A 27,236-nucleotide genomic window follows, 5' to 3' on the forward strand; every position below is an offset into this window, starting at 1 on the left:
CGGTGCGGCGTGACTGCCGTGACATCCGTTTGGTGTCTCTTCGTCGTCGTGGTTGGTCACAGTTTCGCATGCGCCGTCCGGACGTCATTGTGTTGCGATCATCGTATGTGGAGAAACAGTCGCATCCCTATTGCGTCATGTGAGTAAATTACGGAAAGTTTCGCTCCTGTTCTTTCGTGCGAGTCCTTCACCTACGTGTGATCGTTCTCGTGAAAATCCTTCGAAAATCCCCATGAGACATTCCCACGTAAACGACACGTCTGGCGTTTATTTGATCAATACAGTCATGTATACGTGACGGTGCGTTTTTCAATGTTTTTTCTCTCGTTTGCAGAATTGTCGATAAATCGTGAAGAGGGAACGAGGATTGAGGGAGCAGGATGTTGTTAGCGAGAGCCTGTCGAGCCGGTGTGGTCTCGCCGACTTCGGCGTCCTTCGTCAAGACAGTTGTCCCGACGAGGCCGCAGTTTTCCAAAGGTCAAATTACCAGATTATTCGTCAGCGATGGGCGCAGCTCTTACACGAGGACCGCGAGGAGGAGGACCACCGCTGCGGAACAAGCAATGGCTCCGGCTGGTGAGACTGGTGAGTTGGAGACATTTTTTTCCTCTGTACATGTTTATATCAGAAGCCTGTGAACACAGCCATTCTTGTTTATATGGCTGTTTTGCCAAGAATTCGAGCATATCTTATAAACATACGAAGTTTCCTGTATTAACTTTGTAAGATTTGTTGATCATGTTGCTTCGCTTGCAGCTTTCAATATTGGAAAGGGAGCGGTAGCTGGAGGAGCTGTGCTGGGATTGGGTGGGCTGTGCTATTATGGATTGGGTCTTTCCTCACGTACAGGCGCTATAGATCACGCAAGGTATGCGATATATTTCTATCATGGTGTTCCTGGTTTCTAACGCCTTCAGTCAATAGAAGACATGTATTTCCTTTAAGGGCCATTTAACAATTAAATTATACTAAATTTGAATATTTTAACCTTCTTTCCTTCCTAACTCTCCTTTGTCACGATTTCATCACAAAGGCCTATATTTTGAACTCTCCTTTATTGATAAAAGTGCTTCAACAAGTAGCTTAGAAACCATCTGATTGACTAAGAAACTACACTTAAGGCACTTTTATGGATAAAAAGGAATTCAGATTGCAGGGGAAAGTATTTACCCCCTTAAAGTATTATGCAACATGTGGGGTTACTCCTCCTCTTCTGTCGACATAGAATATAAAAAAATAGCTTATAACCATACTGTGGATAATGATTGTTAGACTGCACGCTCTTATCCTTTCCTGAGATACAAATAACATTTAGGTATGTAGTATTAACTTAATTTCTTTATTTTAATTTTGACTAACAAAAGTGTTTTTGAAGGAATGAATATTTAAAAAATTAATATATTGATTACTAACACCAAACCATGTCAAACCTTAAAAATTTTCACCAAATTTAACCAAGTGTGTCATGAATGCAAACAAAATGGATAACAGCGTCCACATTTACAAGTTATGCCATCTAATGCGACATTCCATTTCTTTCTCTATCCCCTCACAGACTGTCACACAACTAATAGCTTCCCCTCGTGGTATGACGTAATTGTTGAATGGCTCTTATATTTTTAATATTGCAAAGATTTATCTTTCCTACCAACAACAATTTAATAATATAAATACAATGACACAGCTACGAAGAGTCGTCTAAAATTCTCTCTCCACTCGTGCAGCTTATGGCCACAATACGTCAAGGACCGAGTGAAGTCCACCTACTCTTACTTCGGCATGTCCATCGCAGCCAGCGCGGCATCCGCAGCCATGTGCATGCGTTCTCCCGCGATAATGAACATGGTAACGCGTCAGGGATGGATCGCGCTGGGTGTCACGTTGGCTGCGATGATCGGTAGCGGCATAATCGTGCAAGGACTCCCGTATGAAGAAGGTATCGGCGCGAAGCAGATGGCTTGGCTGCTGCACACCGGCATAGTGGGTGCTGTGTTGGCACCGTTAACCCTCTTGGGCGGACCTCTGGTCCTCCGTGCGGGTTTGTACACCGTCGGTGTTGTCGGTGGCTTGTCAACGGTCGCCGTTTGCGCGCCCAGCGATAAGTTCTTGCAGATGGGCGGCCCGCTCGCTATCGGCTTAGGCGTGGTTTTCGTCAGCGCCTTGGGCTCCATGTTCTTGCCGCCGACCACCGTTCTCGGCTCAGGATTACACTCCATGGCACTTTACGGTGGCCTGCTGCTGTTCTCTGGCTTCTTGCTCTACGACACGCAGAGAATCATCAAGCAGGCGGAGATGCATCCGTCGTACAACGCTTATGGCAGGCCGTATGATCCAATTAACAAGTGAGTAATTGAAAGGTTGCTCCGGAATATTCATTGTTTGATAAACAACGTTGCTCTCCGTCCAGAATCTCACTCATCGTTAAAGATCCGAATCAGATCTAATCTAATTTTAGAACAACCTTCGCAGTTTATCATATGAGATGTAATCTGTCTGACCCAAGCTGTCTCATCCGTCATATATTTGCAGTTTCGGTTAATGTGAACAGAAAAAGTTCTATAATTTTGTAAACAACCACGCGAAATTTCGAGTTATTAATTATTGAGAATGGCCATATACAGAGACTTCTTTAGTTGATAATTAAAAAATATACGTGATTATTAACAAAATGGTAAAAGACTTTTTCCTTCAGAATGGCCCAGTGCACAAGTATACGGCGGCTGTTGTATCTAGTGACAGGTTCAGGGTTCTATGTACTGATGCCTGTCGCTAAGTATAACAGCTGTCCTGTAGATTAGGTGATTCTAAACAAAAAAGTTCTTTGCCATTTGCTAATAATCACGTGAATTTTTGAATTATTAAAGAAGTCTCTATATATGACCATTTGTCAATAATTAACAATTCAACATTTTGCGCGATTATTTACTTTTTTTGTTCACATTGACCTAAACTACAAATATATAATTGACGATGGACGACTTGCGTCAGACAACCAACCTGAATGTATGAATACCATCGCTCAAAATATAACGCTGTTGCAGCTGAGACCTGTGTCGTTACCATGGGACTAATTTTACTTTTATTCTTGCAGCGCAATTTCGATCTACCTGGACACGATCAATATCTTCGTGCGAATACTGACCATAATGGCCGGCGGTAATAGACGCAAATAGAGGAATAGGATGGAATGAAAACGGAGCAATGTAGTATCATTGAATCAACATTTCACAAACGCCGACGTGTATTTTTAATTTTTAGTCGTAATACCTTAAAGATAAATTGTACAGTTTCAAGTTCCAATAAATAACTCGTTTCTCTGAGTAGTTCGCTATCGTATACTCGGATTCTCTTGGAAGGGAACTCGTATGAACCGCACGTGTAACGTACTGCGGTATCACAGTCGACTGTTGCAACGCTCACGCTTTTGCCAAAATCGTCACGCGTTACTCAGAATACGCAGAAATGCCGTATTTGCATTTCACACCGATGACATACGAGCGAGCACGTTTGTACGTAATTAACTCTTCGCGCTGCTTCCCCTCGGAATATCTCGGCGAGAACGTCTGCGTTTGAGCAGCGTTAATTGCAGCCATCTATCTGTGTGTCGTGTAAACACAAAGATGGGTCGGCGTACGTAAATACACGTCCTGCGATTGCATTTAGCACCGAATCTGCGATATCCGAATACGAAACTCTATCGCGTCTCGATCAGTGCTCGCAATTAATTAATCTCAATAAACTAGTATTGATAACTGGTCCACGCGGCATACGAGGGGGATGAAATCACGGCGAGCGCGACGATGTGTCGGCCGTCGACTCGCGTCGTCCCGAATCAAGATCGACCACCGTGCCGATAATTGAAGGAGTCGAGGGGGGGAGGGGGGTAGTATGCAGAGGTGGAGAAGAGGACAAAGCGAGTTGGCAACCCCCGCGAGGAGGGGTTTGCGCCTGCGTCCCTCGCTTCGTCGCGAAGGGTGAAACTTACATGCGACGAAGGGGGCGGACGCGAGAGGGATAGAGAGAGAGAGACGGAGAAAAGGAGAGAAACGGGAAGGTTCATTGGAGCGAGAGAACGATATCTGTCGGGCGGGCGGCGAGAGAGAGAGGGAGGAAACGCGAGAGGGACATTGAACGCCGACACCGTGGCCTCGCAGTCTCCTCTCGTTCGCGCCGCACGAAAACGCATCGCCGCGCGCTTCCTTTTGCATTTCTCCCGTGAGTCAGCACGGTCCGACCCTCCGTGCTCTCTCGTCGACGAGCGCGCATTCCTGAGTGCCGCGCACCCGGTGACCAGCGTTCGGCGAGGTGCTCCTTGAGGCGGCGGCTCGCGCGAAGGACACCGTAGGAGTAGAGGAGAAGGGAAGATCTCCGTCCTGCGGCAGGAGGAGAGCCGTCTGCGATTCGCCGCCGTTCGAGAGAACGTAAGTGACGTTACTCTCGCTCTCTTTCTCCCTTTCTCTCTTTATCTTTTCTGAGAGAGAGAGGACTTGTCACACGAATGGTACATACACCTATGCAGGTATGCGCGTCTGTGTGTGCGTGTGTGGGTAACAAGTGCGTCGTATCGTATGAGCTTCTTTTTCGAAAACTGCGGCGAGCCCGTCGATGGGATGACAGTCGGGTGAATCTTCGCATACGAAGGACCCCGTTTTCGCGGGATGTTCCTTGTTTTGTGACTTTCTCCCTTTATCCCTCGTTCTTTCTCTCTCTCTCTCTCTCTCTCGTGTATGGAGCCGTTTAATTCGATGTCTTTGTCTCGATGTCTGTTCGATTGGTCGAAACAATAATTGGTATTGACGCGTGCGAAATATACTACGGTCGGAAGGGGGGAAAATTGATTTCCCCGCGATCCACGAAAAGACTCCCGGTAGATCTCCAGCATTTTTCGGCGATTTCGATCGTTCTAGCAAGTGCAATCTCTGTCCACCGAATATCGAGCACGAATTTTCCAGAATAAATGTATACGTAGCGATAACTTGCGAGCACAGAGCGCTCGTCCGCGTTCGCTGATCACGCCGAATAACTTTAATTAGCAATTACCACGTTTAATGCGAGTTCAAGCGAAGCGATTGAAACCTCGAGGCGTACAACCGGAGCGGTATTGATTCTATCAATGATGGCACCAATATTTATTCCGGGATCTTTAAAAGTGACGCGGTATTCAACGACTATTCCTATTCGCTGAATATTCCAATAATTCAACCCAATAATGATAATCCAATATAGTTCTTATAAGTTACTATAAGTTTTGCTACAAATAACTGTTCTCTACTCTATCGTTGGGAACTCATCGCATTATTCGAAGAATTAAATCACTTCGTTTGATCTTTCATTCGGGCCACATTTATTTCTTTCTCTTTCTCTCTCTCTCTCTCTCTTTCTCTCTCTCTAATTTTCCTTCTGCGCTCTCCTGAAGTCTCTTCTTCTCGGTTCGTATAATCCTCGGCGCCGCATATAATAGTAACGGTCGACCGAGAGTAGCTGTACATCTCGTCGTGTGTGTATGTGTGTGTTGTATCTCCGCGTGCGAGCCGCCTGGCAAGCAGCCTCGAAGCGGAACGCAGCGGTGCATGCAACAAGGTGCATCTCGTTAACGACGAGGCCACCGTCGCGAACCGTGCGGTTTCGCGCGGATAAAATTCGCGGCACGCGCCGCGACGACGTTCCGAGTGTCGCGACAGAAAGAGCGGCGCCGCGACGCGTCGCGCCGAGAGTCGATCGATCGACGCGCGTGACTGACTGGCTGGTTACGCCAGCAACGTATCGCCAACGAAATCATCAATCCGTGGAAGTTGCCATCCGTTGCCAGAGATATTGGAATTAATAATTCCGAGTATAAATTATTGATATCTTCGCTCCGCGGAATCGACAGATCTCCGAAGCGAAGCAAATTATCTCGCCTGGAATTGGATTTTTAGAGCAAATCGAATTTACAATTCGGAGACTTGCGAAGTCTAGTTTAAGCCCGGAGGTTATAATTTGACGGCTTTAGACCGGTATTTCTGATCGAGTCTTGTATATAAAATCGTCTCGAGTTCATCTTCGGATGCTGTACGACTCATTTCACCGGCTACGAAGTTTCTGAAGATGAAATTAAGACGGTCTTAAATATAAAATCTGACCATGAATACCGACTTTAGATTATTTGGAAATACACAGTAAAAAAAATTTGTAACAGTCCACCTAAATGTTTGTGTTACTTTAATAAGGTGAATATGTAAATTTAATTATATACTTAATATATAAAATATAAAATAATATATATAAAAATATTTGTATATTTTTTAACATATTTTCATATTAAACTAATACGAAAATTTAAATGGACCATTTGTAATACAAAATTTTTTACTGTGTACGTTGAATTATAAACATGAGAGATTTTAGGGGACAAAATTCTACAAATATGCATTGTGTTCCAAAACCGTGATATTAATCGATTAGCATTTAATTGGTCGATAAAAAAAACAAGAAGAGCAAAGATCTTTTCATCATGATCAGTCAATTAAATGTTAATCTATCTGTCGACTACGAATTTTCCGACGACGATTTTGAAGGGAAATTCAACGCGCTATTATATTAGCTGACCTCTGATATGAAGATACTCGAAAAAGTTCCGAGGATTTTCTTAGCAAAAGAGAGGCACTAAAATAAACTCCTCAATGATCCCGTACGTTACGTACGCAAGACACGCGGAAGGATGGCGCGCATCGCGAAAGAAGACTTCGAGGGGTTGTAAAGCAAGATGAGGGCGGTCGAGAGGGTGCCTAGGGGTTGCCCGAGGGTTGCCGCGCACGTGCGAGACAGAGATGATGCTACGTAGACGACAGGACCGGCTTCTGGCGGTAACGAACGACCGGTTGTACGGACATTTTCAAAATCGTTTGTCAAAATATTTCGTCTGTTTTTCTTTAGCTGCACTGCTGAACTGTTGCGGTAAATTAGAGCGAGACAAAATACACTCGTTCCACTTGAACTTATTGCACGAATTCAACAGTGCGGCTAAAAGGAATACACCAATTTTCATTTCCCGTACCCGTGAAAATCGAGCTACCCTCCTCCAGGTTTTTTAACGACGCTTACGACGCGGAAATAATATTTGAAAATTGCGCGAAATTAACGAGCAGATGGATGAAAATGAATAGCACATTGGGAATCGGTGACGATATATATTTGCAATCAATTAAAAAGAAAGAAGGTCATTAACTTACCGGAGTTCACGGTTCACGGTTAAAATTGGCGATCGCGCGAGGGGTTCGGGGAGAGTGGAAATTTTCCCAGAGGGTGAACTTTCGTTCAAGACCGTCCCTGACGGACTTCGTAGGCGAGAGGAGGGCGGACGGCGGGAGAGGGACGGGCCGGAGAGGGTGAAACGAGGGTGTCGGTCGCGAGTCGATAAACCGCGGGGAACGCGAGCACCCTTGCGCACGGCTTCAACATGGCGGACGGTGAGTCCCATTCCCTTTTTCCCTCGGTCGCCTTGCAAATGCCGGCCGGACCGGGAGAGCGTTGTCGCACGACGATCGATCCCAGCGACTCTCGCATTGTTGTCTCGTTCTCGCCGGCTGTTCGTGAATCGACGTGACGAGGGTGCTGTCCGCGCTCGAGGCAACTCCTCGTTCGGAGAAGCTCGTCGCTTCCGCGAGATCGGTGTCGATCGGCTGAGAACCACTTCCGGTGAACTAAGGCCCGCTTTTTTCCGGCTTCTCTTCCAGATACGGAGGAACCGACATGCGGCTCAGGGAATCCGTCGTCTCGGTGCCGCTGCATCCCGGTGGACTGAACAACAAGTAAGTAGCGCACAGAACCCGGGGACGTAGATCGCCCTGGACGCTCGCAAGGGCCGCGTTACTTAATCGGCGCCGGCGATCACGTGCGGAGATAATGATCTCGTCTTGATCGAAGCACGCTGCGAAGGCGGACATCGCCGTAGTCGAAAATTTTTCCTCGCCGCACTTCGTACTTACGTATTACGTAATCGCCGACGCGCTGTTCTTAGTCGGTGTTTTGCGTCACCGCGCTCGTTATTTCGTATTTTCGCTGTTCGCCGACGATTCGCCGGGCGACACCAGGCGATAATAGTAACGTTGCGTGACTTGCACTATTTTGCATCCCGACGTTTCGTTTGCTCGGTACGTTGTTACACTTATTCTTAATTTTCCACGCGTGCAGCTGTTTTTTGTGTGTTTTATTAACGACGGAGAGCGGTATCGTGAAAGAGGACGATCTCCTCTTCTCATCTCGGAAGAATCGAACGTTAATTACCGTGATTTCTTCCCGATTACGGAGGGACAAGTGCTCTGTATAGGTTGCGAGGTTCGATTTATCGTAAACACCGGTTCAATCTGTTTTCAGCTTCTGAAAATTCAAGGTAAAGGTATCGATACCTGCAGGAGACAAATATTTTGCTGACGCAGCAAATCTTATGCCGTCTCAGTAAAATCTGTCAGTTGCTGTACCCAAACAGCACAAAACGTCCTGAAATCGTCCTGGATGTGCTCAGGACAATCTGAGATGCTTCTCAAGGTATCCTGGACACATTCCGGATGATTTGGGAACGTTTTTGGGGGCTACCTGGGAAACATCTGAGTATGGACAGCAAAATGATTCGTCAGGAATACATTATCAAAAGTAACAATTTAAAACAAAATTTATCAAGTTTATATTGTCAAAATGTTGAAAAAAGTTCACATAAAATCGATGTCTCGAAAGACTGATTTAATGTTTCTCGCTTACTGGGAGTTCTCCCTCGAGACCGCCGTCGAGAAATTTCACTGAGCGACTGACGAAGCGTTCCAGCCGCCGTCGTATCACGAATATGACGTATCCAATCATCACTGTCGTTAATTTTCACGAGCGTCCAACATTTTGATCGATGCAAGCTAATTCAAATCCTCCCCTCTCTCTCTCTCATTCTCTTCCCCGAGAATGACATCCCGACGCGCGTTCTCCTCCTCCTCCGGGTGAGATTGTCGAGCACACGCGCGACGTCTTGACGTCTGACAACGCCTTGACGCGAAGGAGGCACGATCCAGGCGCAATCCTCCGGCGGATCCGCGACAAAGTCACCTGATTATTTTCTAGTTGCGAGCGCGCTATAAATATAAACGCGCGTCTCCTCTTCCTCGGCGGCGGCCGTAGGCGTGCTATACCCCGGTATCGACGGACGGACGGGGCTGTTATATCCAACGGCGGTACCGTACGTACGTACGTACGTGTAGTATCGATCCACCTGGACTCATTTCTCGGTCTCGCACGCAGCCAGCTCCGCAGGCACGGACCGAGCATCGCTGGCGAGACCGGCGATCGCAACGAGAACGCGTCGAGCCCGAGGTCGGTCGCGCCGGAGCCGGACTCGGCGGACTTCCGGCTGGCCGAGGACACCACCACGTGGTCTTCATTGGCGATCGCGCGCGACAACGTGCAGCAGAGCAACCCGTCGCAGCAGCCGCCGATCAACATCAACAATAATCTCACCGAGCCGAAGATACAGAGGAACAACTCCGTCGAGAGCCTCGCCGATTACGAGGGTGAGTGTGTCGCCGCTTCGTGTGTGGTATGTGTGTACGCCGTTTTTCTGAGGCGAAAGCAGGAAGAGGCGGGAGGAAATAGCGAGAGAAAGAGAGAGAGAGAGTGAGAAATCGTCAGCGCCACCGGGTTGCAGCGGGACGGAAAATTCGCGCGCGGATGACGCACGGGTCGCTTCTCGCCGACGAACGTCTTTCAATGAGAACCGTGCTTTGTTTTTTTTTTTTTTTTACGTCGTGGATGGATTTTTCTCTCTTTTTCACCAGATTGCGTAAAGTGTTTGCATAGAGCGGGATGCGTGGGGTGACGCGGGCAATTAACGTCCGCATCTATTTTTGTTCTTTCTCTCTCTCTTTCTCTTTCTATACGCGTATATAAATAAGTTACTGAGTCAAAATGACAATGGCGCGTTCTCGCGCTCAATGAGGCGTCACCGTGAATTATCCGACGCGTCGTCATTACGCCATTTACGTTTCGCTGCGACCGTTTATTTCAACGCGAGATGACTCGAGCAGCGGCGGACACGTGAAATAGGTGTTGTTATGCGTTTGATAAAGTGAACCGATTCGTTTGCACACGCGATCCCAACCATCGCCGGTCGCGGTCGTAAATCCCACGAAATCAAGTCGCGTCTTTCATTCGCCGACGAATGGGCCGAATCGACCGGGCGCGATAAAGAGGATTTTTCGCGACAGAGACGAGAAGGAAAAAGAGAAAGTGGCTTAAAGTAAGTAACGTGTATTATCAGGCACGACCGACGACCGATCCGCCAACGTAAACAACAATCTGACCGAGCCCAGGATACGAAGGAACAGCTCCGTCGAGAGCCTCGCCGACTACGAAGGTGAGCTCCTTCGTCCCGAATTAATCCTTGTCTACACACGGTTCGATCCTGTCGAGAGGACGCGACGCACAGTGATAAATTTTGCCGATCTCGGCGCTCAAAATTTCGAAAGTGATAAAAGCAATAATTTCTCTTATTTCATTTCCAAGTAAAAGATCAGTCGTAAAGTATAATTATTACGATTACGGAAGGATAGTAGAAAAAATTACCAACATTGCTTACTGTTGCAGCATATTCTTACCTTGAATTAGTCCTCATTTGACACTACAATAATACAATGTAGGAAATTTCAATGCTGCAATCCTGTGTTGTATTATGCTAGTTATATCTTCTAAAGTGGAGTAAAATATTCAACATATTAATTTACTAATTATTCGTTGATTATGGCTGGTAGTAATATAATGCTAATAGAAGTGCAATTCTTCACGTTTGACAAGTGCAAACTATATTTGTTTATCCGCGTTTATCCAGTCGAAAGTTTATTTCATAATATATTATATACCAGTTAGTTTTTATGTCGAAATGTTTATCTGCCGGAAATTGTCGTTATAGAAGATATTTGGTAAATAATGTACGCAGACCGTATTATATTCGAATTCATACATACTTACGATATTCTATTATATTATATAATAAATGGCTTTCACATTTCATTTATTTTTAATTTTGCGCGCCTAATTAGCTTAATTCCGTCACTGTGCGACGCGCCTCCTGACGCTATCGAGTCACGCACACCCTCGCCCGAAGAAGTTGCACGTGTAATCGCGAATTTCACACTGCATAAATTTTGTCCTTTTACTCTGTAAATACGAGACCACACACACACATACACTCGAGAGAAAGAAAACGAGAAGATCGATAGGATCCTAGAAAGAACCGGGGATATGATAGGAAAAACAGGGAGGCGAGCGCGCGGAGCAACAATCAATCGTGCGAGCGATGACTGGGATGGAGGCGCGCGTCTGAATCATCTATTAATATCGCGGATCATCGCGTCTATCGGGAATTGAGCAATTGATCGCCCTACTTTTTAGTCACGCTTCTCTTAAGTGTCGCACGCTGTGCCGGCGTGGTCCGAGATTTTATTGGAAAGCAATGGTGGTGGTCGTAGGTTTCGTTCGCGTTCTCTCGCGACGCCACGACAGCTCGTGACGAACTTCGATATTTTCCACCGGCTGCCATTAATAACGCGTGCATCCTTGACATTAAACCATTATCCCGTGAAACACGGAATCGTAACTTTAGGTCGGGATTGTCGCCGGTATGCGTTTCGCGGCGATTAGCTCGCGACGCGTAACCGGCCGTCGAGCGGTTCAACGATGATCCGAGAGAGTTCTCGTGGATTCTCGAAATTCCACCAACGGCTCCCGTCGATTAGATTCTACGACACGTAGGACTCGCAAAATCAATGATCTATTTGCGGACGATATTGTTCCACGATAAGATCCGTAGTACCGGTGACCTATATGGAAAAAGATTTCGTGGGTGCGAGTGTTGTAACGCCAATAGACTCCCTGAACTGTAAAGAACAACAAATCATGAGTTAATTTATAGTTGTTGTTTTTTATAAGCGTCTGGTACACCTGAGCACAAATACACAGAAAGAAAATGAGTATCAATTCAAGATTCATATTCTCACGTATAAGCAAGAATATATAATCGTATACGAGGATAGAAATTGCTCTTACATGAAAAAAATATTCAATATTGTTCCACGAAAAATATGTTCCTCTTATTCAAGAATAATTTTTATAAATTAAGAGAAAAAATGTTGTGTAGAAAGATATCTGCAAACTGATAAAGTTCTTAGTTCGAAGAATATCGTTCTTTCTAATGTTTTTCCTCTCGATTCATAAAAATTACTCTCGAATAACGTGAATATATATTTTTCATGGAACTATATAGAATTTCTTCATTTCTAAGAACAAGTTTATCTTCATAAAAGATTATATACATCCTCGTTTATACGTGAGAATATAAGCCTTGGATCCCGACGCTAATTTTCTTCCTTCGTTCATGATACCGAAGAATAAGTGAGGAGCAATTTAACGATCCGCCGGTCCGATTGGTGAGGGATCGCTCACAGTACGGGGAACTCTGCGGAATCCGGAGAAATATCGGGAGCAGCGCGGCGAATTGTCCTCACCGAGGGTCTCGCGGCGAACGCTTTCGATGAGCGCACGAGCCGGCCGGATTATGATGACGATGAGTCATGTTCCAACGAGACGTCCAATTATTCGGTATTCCGGCCGATGCTGAGGCGGCGCGCGCGAATTGTTGCAGGACGCAACTCGCCGCAAGAGAACTCGTCGCACGAGCTAACGCCGTCCGAGTGGTCGGACTGGTCCGAGGAAGGGAATCTACCGGCAGGCTGCCGCGGCATCGTCAACCCCAACTACCCCGGCTTCCAGCACCTGGCGCCTTCCCTGCTCTCGGACACCGACCTGACCGAAGACGAGCACGACAGCTGCTCCGATTATCCGCCGCCACCGCCACTCTACCCTGGCGTCCACCAGGAGCAGCCGCCGTTGGAGAACGAGTACAACAACAACGTCGACGACAGCATCAATCACCTCTGCGGCCAACGGAACGACCGCAAGGTCTTCTACGAGAAGCCGAAGTTCAACATCCAGGTAATCCGCTGTATTTGGGCCGGCCGTTTCGATTGGTTCCGGCGCGAGAAAATTTAACGTCCGCTTGAGATTCCCCTTCACCGCTGAGCGGTCTACTCCGTTCTGTTCTCTATGATCGAGTCGAATTTGTCACTGGTGAAGCCGCGCGCGTCGACCGGCCGTGCGACCGGTCGATTGGCGGTTATCAACGCGTAAAAATAATCGAGCCGTACTCCTACGAGCGTACCACGCGTGACATCATCGTGCCGCTCTCGTCTCCCGTTCCAGACTGTGACTTCTCTGTACGAGTCGGTGGTGCCGCCTTCGGAAAAGTGCATCAACTACGTAAAGAGCGTGGAGGTCTCCAGGTCCGAGGAGAAGTCGCTCTCGCCGGAGCCGGAGGTCGTCGTGAACGGCGTCGTCGAGGCGGAGACCCACTTGACGGTCTTGGAGCCGGAAGAGGCCTTGGCCGATCAGGTGGACCAGCAGCCGCCCGAACTGTCGCAGGCGACCCTCGAGGATAAACGGGAGCGCGAAATACCCGTCGAGGTCGAGCTGGTGGAGCTGACCACCAGCGTGAACGAGAGCCTGCAGTTTCCCGAAATCGAGGAGATCCTGGACTCCAGCAAGACCAGCGAAATCGGCGAGGTGAGCGTCCGCGAAAACAAGAAACCAGTCTTAAATCAATGAGAGATGTTCTCATATACGAGCAAGAAGATTGTAATCTTTCGAGAAGATTTTTCATCTTGATTTCATTGAATTTGTATTGATGCAACCTTTACAGAAAAGTATTACTGCCTATGATAAATTGGCCAATAATAAATTGTTGCTCGGTAATTTTATTATTCGTACGAGTAATAGAATTACTAGGCAACGATAATTCATCACTATGCATACATTTTGATTGTTGCATCTAAGCCAAATATCGTCTTTTAATAATGGGTTGATAATATTGGGATGTGTCTGATCAAATATAACGGCGCCAACATTGAAAATTAGCTTTCATATCGGTGGCAAAAAAGCGGTCTGTTCTTCTTAACTGAACTGGCTGCGCTAGTTCAAGAAATTTACACACACTGAAGAGTGAGGATCTCGTACGTATGCTTCATGCACTTCAATGTAAATTTCTTAAACTAGCGCAGCTAGTTCAGTTAAAAAGAACAAAGCAAAGAGGGAAGAACGGAATATTTGAAAATTACTTGATCTTGCCACCGGCTTTTGAAATCCTAACTAGTTTTAAAACGTAATAACGGAATAACAGGTAGTGCTTAATTTATAATTTAATCTTCGGCCGGTATTTATAGTCGGATTTTATATTTAAGTTCGTCTTAAATTTATCTTCAGATGTACGGCTCATTATTTGGCTATGAAACATCTGGAGACAGACCTAAAACGGCCTGAAATATAAGATCCGATTATAAATGTCGGTCTTGATTCATCCAAGTTTCATCACAAACGGAATATTCCGCTCTAAGAAAGAATCACGTTATCACTATCCAGTCCTGAATGCATTCGCTTCCTGGCCGGTTGTCACTGAACATTCCCCAACTTCGTGATCGAGAAATTCGGTCGTCTCGCTGAATGTGCAATTCCTTTTTCCACTCGCGCACCAACTCGGAACGCTTCCCCTGCGTCTTCGTCTTCCCGCGATTAATTTGCACGACAATTGCAACGGGGTCCCGACTAATCCTACTTCCTACGTCGCTCGCTCTTCTAACCGTCGACTCGAGAACACGGTCGATTAAGCGCGCACGATCTCGGTTGGCCGCGCAGACGGAGGACGTCGCGGTGGAGCACATCGACCTGATACGCGAGGCAAAGGAGTTGCCTCACCCAGCCCGGTCCAAAATAGGCAACCGCCAGCCGGTGACGTCGGGCGGTTCTGCCGACGACGACGAGTCGGAGAGCAACAGCGACTACTCCGAAGGCTTCGCCGAGGAGCGGCCGACGTACACGAAACTGGAGGAGATCGACCTGCTGTCGAGCATCGGCCGGGATATCGGCGTTGACCTCGAGAAGTACGCTCAGCCGGTGCCGGACGTGGTCGCGATGGAGTCGATCGAGAGCATACGATCCGCTCAGCCGCGACCCACCACGGTCATCAAGGACCACGTGGAGGACACGAATAAGCTGTTGGACCGTGAGCTGCCGGAAGCGTCCAGCGCGGACGTCCGGAAAAAGGAAAAGATGGCCAGGAACCAGGCCAAGCGCCGTCAACAGCAGCAACAGCAACAGCAGCAGCAGCAGCATTCACGACTCTCCAATTCCCACAGACGTTCCGATAAGCGCAGAGCTGACGTCGAAAACGGACCAGGTAGACATCCCGACGCAAAATTTTGTCATACTTCTTTCATCGGTCTGGCTCTTCTACGTTCAATGTTGTATTCTCATCATCAGTATTGTTATTATAATTGTCGTTGTTACTTACTAACGCTATCAATCACGGATACCAGAATCTTTCAGCAACTGAGTATACGGCTAATTTCGGACGACTAATTTTCACTATTGCCTGTTATCTTTTTAGAAAAGTCGATCATTTGTAACGAGAAATTAGCTGCATCGGTTACTGAAAGATTCGGATACTCGGGTGATCGAAATTGACAACGCTATTACTTTTTATTATTTTAAACACAAATTTCGTAGTAACAATATATATCTAGGGTTATTGTTACTAACACTATAGTAACACTTACTAGAAAAATAATTCTCTCGACTATAATTCTTTCACTATGATGATTATAGTTACGAATATTAAATACTTTTGCTTTCAGTATAACAAAAATGAAACAGCATGTCGTTAATGCTATTCTTTTTTAACCATTTCTATAACTTGTTTTTTATTACGTTTATCGAATATTCAATGATAAATCTATCACTCAATAATGGTCAGGTATATATTAATTGTTATTTTTATCACCGTTGTGCATCAAACTGAAGTAAAGAAGAAATCGATACTGAATTATCGAGAGGTCTCTACGGTATAAAGCGCAGTGAAGGATTCGGGATTTGCGACGGATATATATTTAATGCGACCGGCAAAATATACAGCCGCGGACAAGATAAACCGTAGTTTTCGACCTCTCGAGATTACGTATGCACGCGATGCTCCGGCACTCGTCGGTTTCCGTTCGGCTGTTTCGGTCGCACCTCCGCCTCGTCGTCGCTGTAAAAGGTTCTCACGTTTGACATTTGCGCACTGTTAAAGGCGGCTTCGACGTTTACAACATCGAGACGGCGATGCCAAAGATCGACCTGGACGCCATCGAGTCACACCTCAGAGCTGCTCGCGAAGAGGAGCGTCGGGTGAGTGATGAACAATTCTGTTTCCATATATATATGGATGTATGTATGAATCTAGATATACTATATAATGGTTGCTTCTATATATACTATATAATGGGTGGAATCCATATATACTACATGATGGTTTTCTCTATATGCGAATTATAACGGGATCGCGGACGTTTACGGTGGCTTCGCGTTTTATTTAATATTGCAGAATAATAAAATGTTTACGCGTTTTATTTAATATTGCAGAATAATTAATGTTACACAATGGCGTAGTATGGCGTTACGAATCTTTGTAGTTTAAGTGCGTCGTAATTTGTGTCGTTAAATAACTTTGTGAGAATTCTGCATTCTTCTTTGCTCCGCAATTCATACATTAATTCGTCCTCTGTCGCGCAGTGCAATTTCATTAGTTTCCAAGTACTCATTTTTTTCTTCCTCTTTCTCTCTTTCTTCCTCTCTCTCTCTCTCTCTTTCTCTCTCTGTTTCGCTGCCTTATATGAAGTTAATTCTCTATTCTAAGTTAACTAAAACCGTCAGGTCAACGAAACTCTCCCCGGTTAATTCAAATGCCCCACTCGATGTATTCCAATGTTTCATCTGGTTATCTGTTCAAAACTCTTGAACATGTTTAACAAATAGCATCAATTCCGTAGCGTATCTCTAAGGTTTCGCGTTTGCATCGAATGCACTATGCGGGGGCATCTGTGTGTGGGCGGATGCATATGTAGGTCTTATTTGATACGAGAACTTGGAGCGAACCGCGCAACAGGACTTAGAAAGCAGCATCTTGGAAACGTCAGATTTTCCGAGGAGATCTCCCGCGTTTTAACGGAATTTTTCCACCCGGAACTCGATGTTTGACAGGCAACGTTATCTCCTGTGATTGTTTGTCCATATATCGCAATAGGATATTTCGATGAAAACGATATTATCGGATACAGCGAAAAATATACTGTAACTTACCCGCCTAAATTGTTTTTTTTTAATAATTTTTAAACCGTTTCTTTAATCATTTTTTCTAACAATTAACCAATTTTTGGCAGCAACCGTGTGCGCATTTCAACACGCATTTCGAGAGAATTGATTTTGAATAAAGAAAGCACTATATTTATTTGCTATCAGCTGACCTGCGCAATGTTTGTATCGCGCAACTGATAAACCCCTGACACGGCCGGTGATTTCGAATGACGAAGTGCAGCGAGCGATGTGATATAATAACCGAGCTCGTTGTATCCGGACCGTACCGTAGAGTCTCGATAATTGTTGCGAGGAAATGTGCTTTGTAAATGCGCTTCCCAGTCTCCCATTTCGGATTTTGCAACATTGTTTCTAACATGACGACGAATTTAAACTTCTATCCGTTGAGATCGAGAGAATCGTGCATCGCGCTCTGAATGTTGAATTGCGCGTAGGTCAGAAGTCACGCATGACTGGTCAACCGGAACGTTTTACGCACGACCCCGAAGATGATTTAACGATCTTTTGTTACGACGATGTGGTTAACGTTGCAGCTTGCACAGTGCATCAAACTCGAAGTATTTCTACATGCGGCGAATTACCGTCTCGACTTTCCATCTGATAACAATTTTGCGAACATATATACTTTTCCATACTTCGTAAATTTAATCTACTCAAAGAAATAGAGTTTCAGTCGCATTATTATTCACTATTATTCAGCGTCCATTATTAGAGACGCGGAAACACAGTGAGAGATGTAAAAATTATTAAAATAATTATGATTCTCCTTGTTTTCTTTTTCTCAACAAATGCCCGATAATATTACAATTTCTCGACATTATTATTTACAGAAATACCAAATAAAAATATTAACGCATTCTAATATTTCACAAAATTAGGTATTTATCGAGAATAAAAACGACTCACAAATCAGAATCATTTGCACATCTTTGTACGTACCAGATGGAACAGCAGAAAGTGAGACTGAAAAGTGAGAAAATATTTTTTTTTAAATGAAGAAAAAAGCAAAAATCTCACTAAATATTTAAGAACCGTTTTAAGCGCTATCTTCAAGTTGGGAAAAGCCTGCCAAGCGATAAGCCAAGCGAGCCACTGACTGAGCCGAATGATTGAATACTCAAGTGCCGTCTCGATTTATCCGATCGAGGCATCTGGTAAATCTCCGCCCGTTTCCACGCGTGTGTTGTAGCGAATTGCACGCGCGGAAACGCGGCCGACACGCACTAGTCAATACACTCTCGTCCGGCACTTTCACCGGAGGATCGCGAGAAGCCTTCCTAGGTGCTAGGCCGGGTAGACTGGTAGGCCACCTCCACAACGGCCACCACCACCACCGCCAGCTTCGCGATCGAGCACCTCCATCGGCTGGCAAACCTTAACGAAGGATCTTGCTCACCTCGCAGTCTCGTGCCGTCTTCGTCTCGCGCGCGAGTCTCGTGACTCGCGATCACTCCTCGGGGTCAGGCCGCGTCGTTGATAGCTCGAGTCCGATATCGGCGACATCCTTTCTAGACCACGAGTTTGCGACCGGTAGCGCAAGGTGGAGAGAAAGCAAGTTCATCGTGCGAGTGAGGAGGCTCGCGAGGCTGACGATCGACGGACTCGTAAAGGACTCGTGGAAGAGTCCCGAGAGGAGGATACACGAGATTATAGCTGAACGCTGATGGACCAGCGCGGATAAGCCCGTGAGGGGAAGAGCAGAAACTGAGAGACATTTAGGCGTGATAAGAGGTGCATAGGTGCAACCATGGGCAGCAGCAACAAGTCGCGCAAGCATTACAAAAAGGATTCGCGATTCGTCACGGATCTCTACACGTTCACTTATGACGACTTCGATCTTGTAAGAAGGTTACGCTCCGCGTACGAGGACGAGGGGCGACGGTGCACATCGCGCGCAAATCCGATCGACTGTGGCCCGTAATTAATTGTCGGATCTTATATTCAAGATCGTTTCAAGTTTGCTTTCAGATGTTTCGTAACCATTGAAGTGAACCGTGCAACATCTGAAGATCGAATCGAGACGGTCTTTGATACAAGATCCGACCATTAATACAGATCTAAGACTTGCAGCAAATTCGATCATCGCACTACACCGAACTAGTGCATACCGAAGACCGCTGGTAGAAGTTTTGGTCCTAATTTAAGTCTAATTTAGTTCTATGTTGAATGTTCTTCTCCTTTGGCGCTACAAAGGGGGGAAGTTACTGCCGTTTTCTTCACTTGAAGATTTAACGTACAACTAAAATTTAGATTCCGGAGGACTAAATTCCCTGTGCAGTATTAATGTTGCACTTATTGTAGAATTTAACATAGACTTAGAATTAAAGACGTAGAATTTAACGTAACAATTAACGTAGAATTAAAAATTTCGACTCGGGTACGACCCTAGTAATATAGAACTAATTAAACTTAATGTAGAACTAAAATCTCGACTCGACTATATACTGGAAAGTGAATTTGGTTAGGTCTACCCAATGGGCAATTAAACGTGTTTTGGTCGAAGGAAAGCAAAACTTTCTATTTTTCATCCAAACTAAGCAAGTTCGGCTCTTATAACCAGAAATTACGTTTCCTTTCGCCAAAATGCGTTTGATTCGTTCATCGTCACATCAATTCAACCAATTTTTTCCCCATATAACTATCCGGTGTAGAGCGGGTGATTGAATTTGCTATTAAATACACGGAGGCGTATATAATTACGCGAGTAATTAAAAGATTAAAATCAAGTAATTAAAAATTAAAGAAAATATCGAATTAAGAAATGAATTAGAGATTATCGCGAGTAATTAAAAATTAAATTAAAATATCAAGTCAATTAGAGAAAACGCTTCTAATGATTATTTCAAGTTGACAAGTTATGACAGCGAAAGGCAGTAGGACTTTGTTTTAACACGTCTCGGCGATGATTTCAAAAACGCACGAGCAATCCGTACAGAAGCAAAATCATCCGCAGGTCTAATTTTTTTTGCGTTTCGAGAGTTTAAAACGGGCTCGACGGAGAAAGCAAAACGCAACCGTTATCAATGAATTGCCTTATCGGCATTCAGCTGTGAGTCATTAGCTCACCGACAACTTAGTCGCCGCAGTTTCTTGCACTTATCGTTGCGCAGTACGGCCGGCGATTATTGCGACACGCTTGACTTGGACGCACTAAAAAGCGGAAACGTCATTGCAAACTTCTCTGAGTTCTAACTCTGAGTGTTCTCACTCTGAATATGGCGATCCCTCTGATGTCTTATATATTATATATTATATATATATATATTATATTATATATTATGTATATACTGTATATATTATATATCTAACACGTAGAAAATGTCAAACATAATATTATAAACGGTCAGAATGACTCGCGCAGGAAAGAGGTCAATCTAGAATTTACTAATTACATATTACGGAGCCTCCCGTTATTTATTAATTAAATCTTCCCATTACATACATCTTGGAAATTAATTATTATTACCGATCGAACGAATCGATCGAATGAATTTAATTGCGTGTTCACAGAATATATTAAAGTTTCACGCGTGTGTCGCTTCTCAACCAGTCGCGCTCACACGTGACGTGAGCGCACGTGCGAAGTACAGTTCATTTCGTTACGTCTGATATCAGGCCCGGCGATTTCGATCAGTATTCTGGCTCCTTCTGTTGTCCTTCCGATAGGAAGGTCGACGACCCAGACGATTCGGTACGGTTCCGGACCGACGCGGGCGTGAAAGTGGGTCGCGGAAGTTACCGTGTTAATGAACAAGCAGATTTTAGCGCGTGTGCGTGCGTGGAAGCAATTGCACCGTTGATGCAACACCGCCAGCTGCGACCACGAGGTCCTGTCTGTAAATTCGAGCTCACGGATTCGGAGCCTTTCGAAAGTACACACAGACACTCGAAGTACTCGTCATTGAAGCCGCATCCTTGCAAGATAACAGATAAAAATCTAAGCTCCGTGTTAACAATCGTCACTTGAAACTGATCACGCATGAAATTACTCAGGTCTGAATTTAGAATTAAACTTGAGGCTTTTATTTGAATCACGTAACAATATTGCATTTGTAAGTGTGATTCAATTGAAAAACTCGCATCCACCTCTGAATTAAAATCAGAGTGTCTCACTTGAGGCAAGTTTCAAGCAACAACCCGGACAGCGTAATGTCCAAAATCAGGACATAAGATGTTTCTTACACGTCGTAAGAACATCTTAAGGACGTCTAATATCACGACACTTTAAACACGACGTCTTCAAGACGTCTATAAGACGTCTCATGTCCATTTTGGACATTTGTGAATTATTAAATGCGAGTCCAAAACAGTTTGGTGAGGCAAGATAAATTGATGTCGTTGGTGTGATTTCACGTGAACGGAATGTTAAAATTCACGGTGTGTTGAGTTCGGATTTTCTCGGTTGCTGTTCTATGAAATTTTCACGAGAGGTAAAAGATTTAGAAAACACTGCCTTTGGCTGTCACGACTTACGTTTGATGCATCTTGGATTCGCGAACGTACGTCGCCCTTCGCGAGAGTGTAAAGTAACACCGTCGCCGTGTATTACGTTGCACGAAAGTGAAAAGTGGTAATTTGTGCGGCATCAGGATGACGACAAAGAAGCTGCCAGGGAAACGGATAAGCCACCGGAAGCGAGTGTGGCAATCGAGTGGCCGAAAGAAACGAAGGAAGGAGAAAGGGAAGATTTGATCACGCGATTCGACAGGATCATACGTGGCGAATTCGATGATAATCTACAGGTGTGATTCGATACGATGAAGATGTGAAAGAGAGAGAGAGAGAGGGGGTGGGGAAGAAAAAAGGAAACATGCGTGAAAAGTTTAGCGATATCGAGATTATCTCAAGGAATTCGTGATACTTAATCGTGATTTATTTAAAATGGTGTTTTGCCTGGGGACCAGACGAAAATTCGGCTGCGGGAACAGAAAGATTCCTGCGGGAGGTTTCTACTCAGTCAATTATTTTCAGTTGCCTCAACCGAGTTTTAATGCGGCTGAATGTTCACACGAATGAGTGATTCTCAGTCGCAGTAACAGAGATATCACTTCTCGTTCGCCGAGTTATCCCTTCTTGTCACCGAGTTTTCATCTAGTCTCTGTCCTATCGCGGAATTTTCCCCTATCTTTCTGTTGCCGAGTTCTTCCCCCCCCCGTGTGAGATTCTTCGTATCTTTCGGCTTAGTTTCGACGGATTCCACGATTCTTGAATCTCGTATCGGTCATTCCTTAAATGCCACGAATATTAAGCTTCTCCCTTTGAACGCCTCTGTTCGCAGCGACGGAACGACCGGGAGGAAATTAGGAGGAGACTCGCAATGGGTCCCGATGCCGAGGACCTGCGCGCCGAGCGTGGACGAAAGCCAAGTCTTCAGTCGCGTCTTCAAAGTGGTGCGTATCGATCGGAATATTATTTCCCACCGTTTCTCCCGTTAGCGCACCGGCTAGCCGCAACACGAAGAGACGCGAAACAGCGCACAGGCCGAGCGTACGAACGCATCGTGACTGTAAAATGTTCGGCTATTAAAGTGACAGTTCGCCGAATCATTAATGAGCAACGCGTACGCGGAAGTATGACTTTCTCTCGTTTTTACTCTCACGCTCTCGCTTCGCCTACATTCTCGCTATTTTCTGCCGGGATTCTATCAACACGTTTCGCGCCGAGCTAATTTGACGTGACCCCTCGTGGACCGGTGGTGGTCCACATTGTTCTGTGTGTGAGGCAAACTTTGTTTGCTTCGGTGGCCGAATAAGTAAGGCATCCCGCTCGAAAAGTGGGAAAATCCTGACCTGACTCCTGGCTGAGGCAATATTTTTCGCAATATGATTTAAGAATTGCTTACTAATTCGCGTAGCAATTGGGATGAAGGGTTTTCCAAAGGAATTAAAATTGATATGATATTTCTGGGGCTTAAGATCGGTTAAGTGTGGAAAGCGGATTCATCACGTATATAAATTGTCTGGAGAATACTCAGCACATACATACATACATACGTACAGTCATACGCTGGACAATTTTATTCTTCCATTATAATATATGAATAATGATGATATTAACATACGACATTAATATTTAAATTGCATTACAACATTCGTTTTCCGGGAAAAAATTTTCCATAATAAATTAAATATAATTATATATAAGGTGTCACATATAGAATATATCTATATATATAAATATAAATACATGTATATAAATAAATAAATAAATAAATAAAAATATATTTATATTTATTTATTTATTTATTCATACGTGGACATATTCTATATTTAATTATATAAGACATTTTTTCAGGGTTTTGTTATTTTCCAAGAGTCTTACTTAATTCAAATTTTATTTGTCAAATAACACGTGTCTCGTAAAAATTATCAAAATATTTTATTCCATGATTATATTTCGTTTTGAAGCCGAAATATTAGACTGGTTTTAATGGAACTGAGGCACCCAGGTAGAACAGAAAATCGCGATAACGTCAAAGTGACGAGAAAATAATTGAATCATGATTGAAAAATGAGTTGTTATAGTTATGTTCGCATCATTGTGACGTCATCGTAATTTTCTATTCCACCTGAGAAAATCTGGTTTGAATGGGAAGTTCAGCCTGTGCCACGTGGTACACGTGGCGTGGAACGTGTTAAATCCATGACTTGGACAATCGGTGGACTGATTTCGCTCGTTCCGATCAGAATGTCGGACGACGAATTCTAAGGAAACACTTGTCTCGTCTTTGCAGGAATGAACCTGCAGATTTGCTTCATGAACGAGACCTTATCGGACACTGAGTCCCCGGGTTCGGACGACGCGTCTCCCGGCTCTACGCCCACATCCCTCGGCTCGAAGCAGCTCGGAAAGCAGCAGGCGCCATCAAGGCCGCAGGTGTTGAGTTTGCCGTCCTTGAGACTCGACACAGGCCCGAATTCCACGCCGGTCGATGAGGCGGACTTCTTCGCGCGGCAGGCCAGATTGCAGACCGAAGCGCGAATGGCCCTGGCGCAGGCCAAGGAGATGGCGCACATGCAGATGGAAGTGGAAAGGCAGAGGCTGAAGCAGAGCCCCATCACTGAGATGGTACGATGCAGCTTGGAGAAGGTAGGTGAAGAGTCCCCCGGTGCAAAAGAAACCTCAGCTTCTGTAACTGGATACATTGAGGGGAAAAAATATATAAAGGATATAAAATATGTCTTCGATGAGTACTAATAACGTATCTTTACTTATATTGGTATATTTTTAGACTGAGAAAAATTTTTTTCAGATGAGAAAATATACATTTTCTTAAATCTGTAGTTTTGCATGAAAGCATTTATTTATTTTATTTAAACAAAAGAGTTTAGAAAGAGAGAGAGAGAGAGAGAGAGATTTGGGTAAAATATTGTTAACAATAACATTGTCTGACATAAAGAACATATTTGAAAACGGTTACGTGTTATAAAATATAATTGTAACAACGTTCTGATTGATAATTTTTTGCTTACTGGGTAGGATCGACGTAACGCGGCAATGTTTTCACTCGCCGGAGTCTTTCTTTTCGCGAGGCTCTTGATAGAAAGCTTCTGATTGTTAGGACTCTCTCTTTATTGTGGCGAGCTTAAAAGTCACTTGTGGAACTTGCACTTCTCAGGTCGGTGTTCAGCTGGGCGAAGACAGACGCAGGTTGTCCCGAGTGCTCCTCACGGAGCTGAACGTCGCGCAGCTGCAAGTAGTGGCGAACGATTTGCACGCAAGGATCGCCGCGTTAAACGAAGCGCTCGTTGAAGGCCTCCTGAGGAGGGACGATCTGCACATGGAGCAAGATTCGATGCTCGTCGACGTTGAAGATCTCACTCGATACCTGTGAGTTCTTTCGAGGACGGTTCTTTTTTCTTCTATAAGGACGGTTTATCGGTGCTTAATGTTTCCTGAAATCTTGTCTACAGTTTTAATTATTCATCAGTTTTTTTATGTAATTCATTCGCGTCATTAGCCAATATCTCGCATTAAATCAACGAAGAACATCTTAGGAAGCAACTTTCTTCAATTAGCTTGTTTATTTAATTAGATATTAAAAATAATTACGTAACACCCGCCACATTTCTTGCGAAGCAATTCAATGAATGGACACAAACAACAAAAATATAATATATATATATATATATATTTATATATTTCCGTTGTATTGTCACAGATTCTTGCGCGGTATATCGCGAGAGGAAAAACGTAAAAATGTAATAAATTCTTTTATACAGCGGTGCCAAGCAAGAGTCGTTCAAGAAGAAGCAGAGTATGCAGCAGCCGACAAATCGGAACCATCAGCAGTCCTCAGCAGCTCCGACGAAGTTGTCGATGAAACCGAAGCTGACGCACCTGAATCGCGGTCTGGTCGCTCTTGTGAGAAAATAATCCTTCGCCACGAGACTGCGCAGTCTCGTCGGAAACTGAACTCCGAGCGGAGCACCACGAATGACTGGAGACGCCAGAATGCAAGAGAAGAAGAAGAAGAAGGAGGAGAAGAAGAAAAAGGAGGAACCGGAAAAGGCGAAGAAACTTTCTTCGAAAGAGACGAGAAGAAAGATTCTTCGTTGAGGACGGAGAAAAAGGATGAAAGATCTTTTTCTTTTAAGGACGACGACAGCGGCTAAGCCCTCGGAGAGAGGAAATCGTCGAGGACAGAGGAACGATCGCGTGTGAAACCGCGGTGTGCATGCTCGAGAACTCCTACAAAAAAAAGACGTTGCGACGATCAGCTTCGTTAAACAGGTGGAATCGTGCTCCACCTTTAGTTACGGGGAGGAGAGCGAACGGAAGATCTCTCCCCCTCCCCGGGATTTCCAAGAGTTTTTACAGCTTCGTCGTTGACCACCGTGGAAGTAGAGATTCGCGTATCGCGTTTAAAAACCGAGCAAGCAACGACCCTTCGTTTTCGTATCCCTCTCTCTATCTCTCCTCGTCTGTACTACTCGGCCCCGTAAGCTCAGATTATGTCCCCGCGACATGCATGCATGTGTCTACGAATGTATCGATTATCGCCTTTAAAAAGTAATAGCGTATCCTAGCGAGAGCGGATATCCTTTCTCTCTGTTGTACATATAACGAAGATTTATATCAGATTATTACATATATATATATATATTGCCGTATCTCGAGATTCCATGGTGTTTGGAAGCGCTTCGTTTTCCGGTCGTACCACCAGTGTAAGTGACTCGCGTGTGCGTGCGTCGATGTAAACAATGTTGATATCCCGTAAACACGAGAGGTTGCAGTTTAATCCGCGCATAAGCGAAGAGGAGGGGATTTTTGTTCAATCCAATCGATCTCCATCCATAGATAACTCGTGGGTCCGCAGATGGATCCGGATGCGCGGATCGATCCTCGCTTCGGTAGGGCTCTAGATCCGTCAGATAGAAGAAGCCGTCTCTCCCTCCCGGAGTTCCGGCGAATGCGCCGCTTAGAGACGTCGATCATCGATTATGGCACGCTTCAGATTCGGCCGAGAGACGGCAAGACGTTTCTTGTCCGCGCGAGCGACGCCGATACCGCATTACACCGTTCCCGTGGAACAACGCAACGCCCGTCGAGGGAAAGTGGAAAGAGCCGAGCGGCGGAGGAGTGCAACGACCGTGGAGAACGAAGAACGCGTCACATATCCAAATAAGCGGTTTAGTGCAAATGCAAAAAGCGATTAGTCCATATGTAGCGAACTGTGAGAACGTAATCGAATACCCGAATACTACCCCGAGCGGCCGCCCGGATTCACGGAGTTTCCTCGTTACAGTATAGAAGGAGAAAAGAAAGGGGAAAACCTCCCTAAAAAGAGAGAGGAAAAAAAACGGAGGAGGAAGAAAACTCGACCCGGAACTCGAAATCAAAATTACTCGTCGGTATATGGATTACTCGGTTCTTGCATCATCGCGGTTGTTTTTCTGCATGTCGGTCTCACACGATCTCATTCACACACACAAGATTTCAATTGTAGCAGAAATAAAAAATCTCAAGGTCTAAGAGTTGTA

At 44.9% G+C, this 27,236-nt stretch overlaps 1 protein-coding gene across 3 annotated transcripts; it reads left to right on the plus strand.

Moving 5' to 3' along the window:
• On the plus strand, positions 1–27,236 carry LOC106743915. Of its 3 annotated transcripts, XM_014618250.1 has the most exons (17): positions 1–139; positions 335–585; positions 757–868; positions 1,725–2,342; positions 3,092–3,156; positions 4,318–4,341; positions 7,724–7,790; positions 9,262–9,530; positions 10,277–10,372; positions 12,656–13,005; positions 13,273–13,632; positions 14,758–15,298; positions 16,190–16,287; positions 22,532–22,643; positions 23,987–24,342; positions 24,872–25,083; positions 25,476–27,236. In XM_014618250.1, the coding sequence occupies exons 2-17, from the start codon at positions 381–383 to the stop codon at positions 25,627–25,629; spliced, it is 3,639 nt and encodes a 1,212-aa protein (XP_014473736.1). In that variant the 5' UTR covers positions 1–139; positions 335–380; the 3' UTR covers positions 25,630–27,236. The 3 variants fall into 3 exon arrangements, with proteins under 3 accessions (XP_014473736.1, XP_014473718.1, XP_014473727.1); XM_014618232.1 differs by lacking the exons at positions 1–139; positions 335–585; positions 757–868; positions 1,725–2,342; positions 3,092–3,156 and having other exon boundaries at positions 3,180–4,421; positions 7,716–7,790; XM_014618241.1 differs by lacking the exons at positions 1–139; positions 335–585; positions 757–868; ... (1 more) ...; positions 3,092–3,156; positions 4,318–4,341 and adding an exon at positions 6,450–7,448 and having other exon boundaries at positions 7,716–7,790.

The sequence above is a fragment of the Dinoponera quadriceps genome, unplaced genomic scaffold (assembly GCF_001313825.1).
Source record: "Dinoponera quadriceps isolate SergipeBrazil2010 unplaced genomic scaffold, ASM131382v1 scaffold9, whole genome shotgun sequence".
Lineage (NCBI taxonomy): Eukaryota > Metazoa > Arthropoda > Insecta > Hymenoptera > Formicidae > Dinoponera > Dinoponera quadriceps.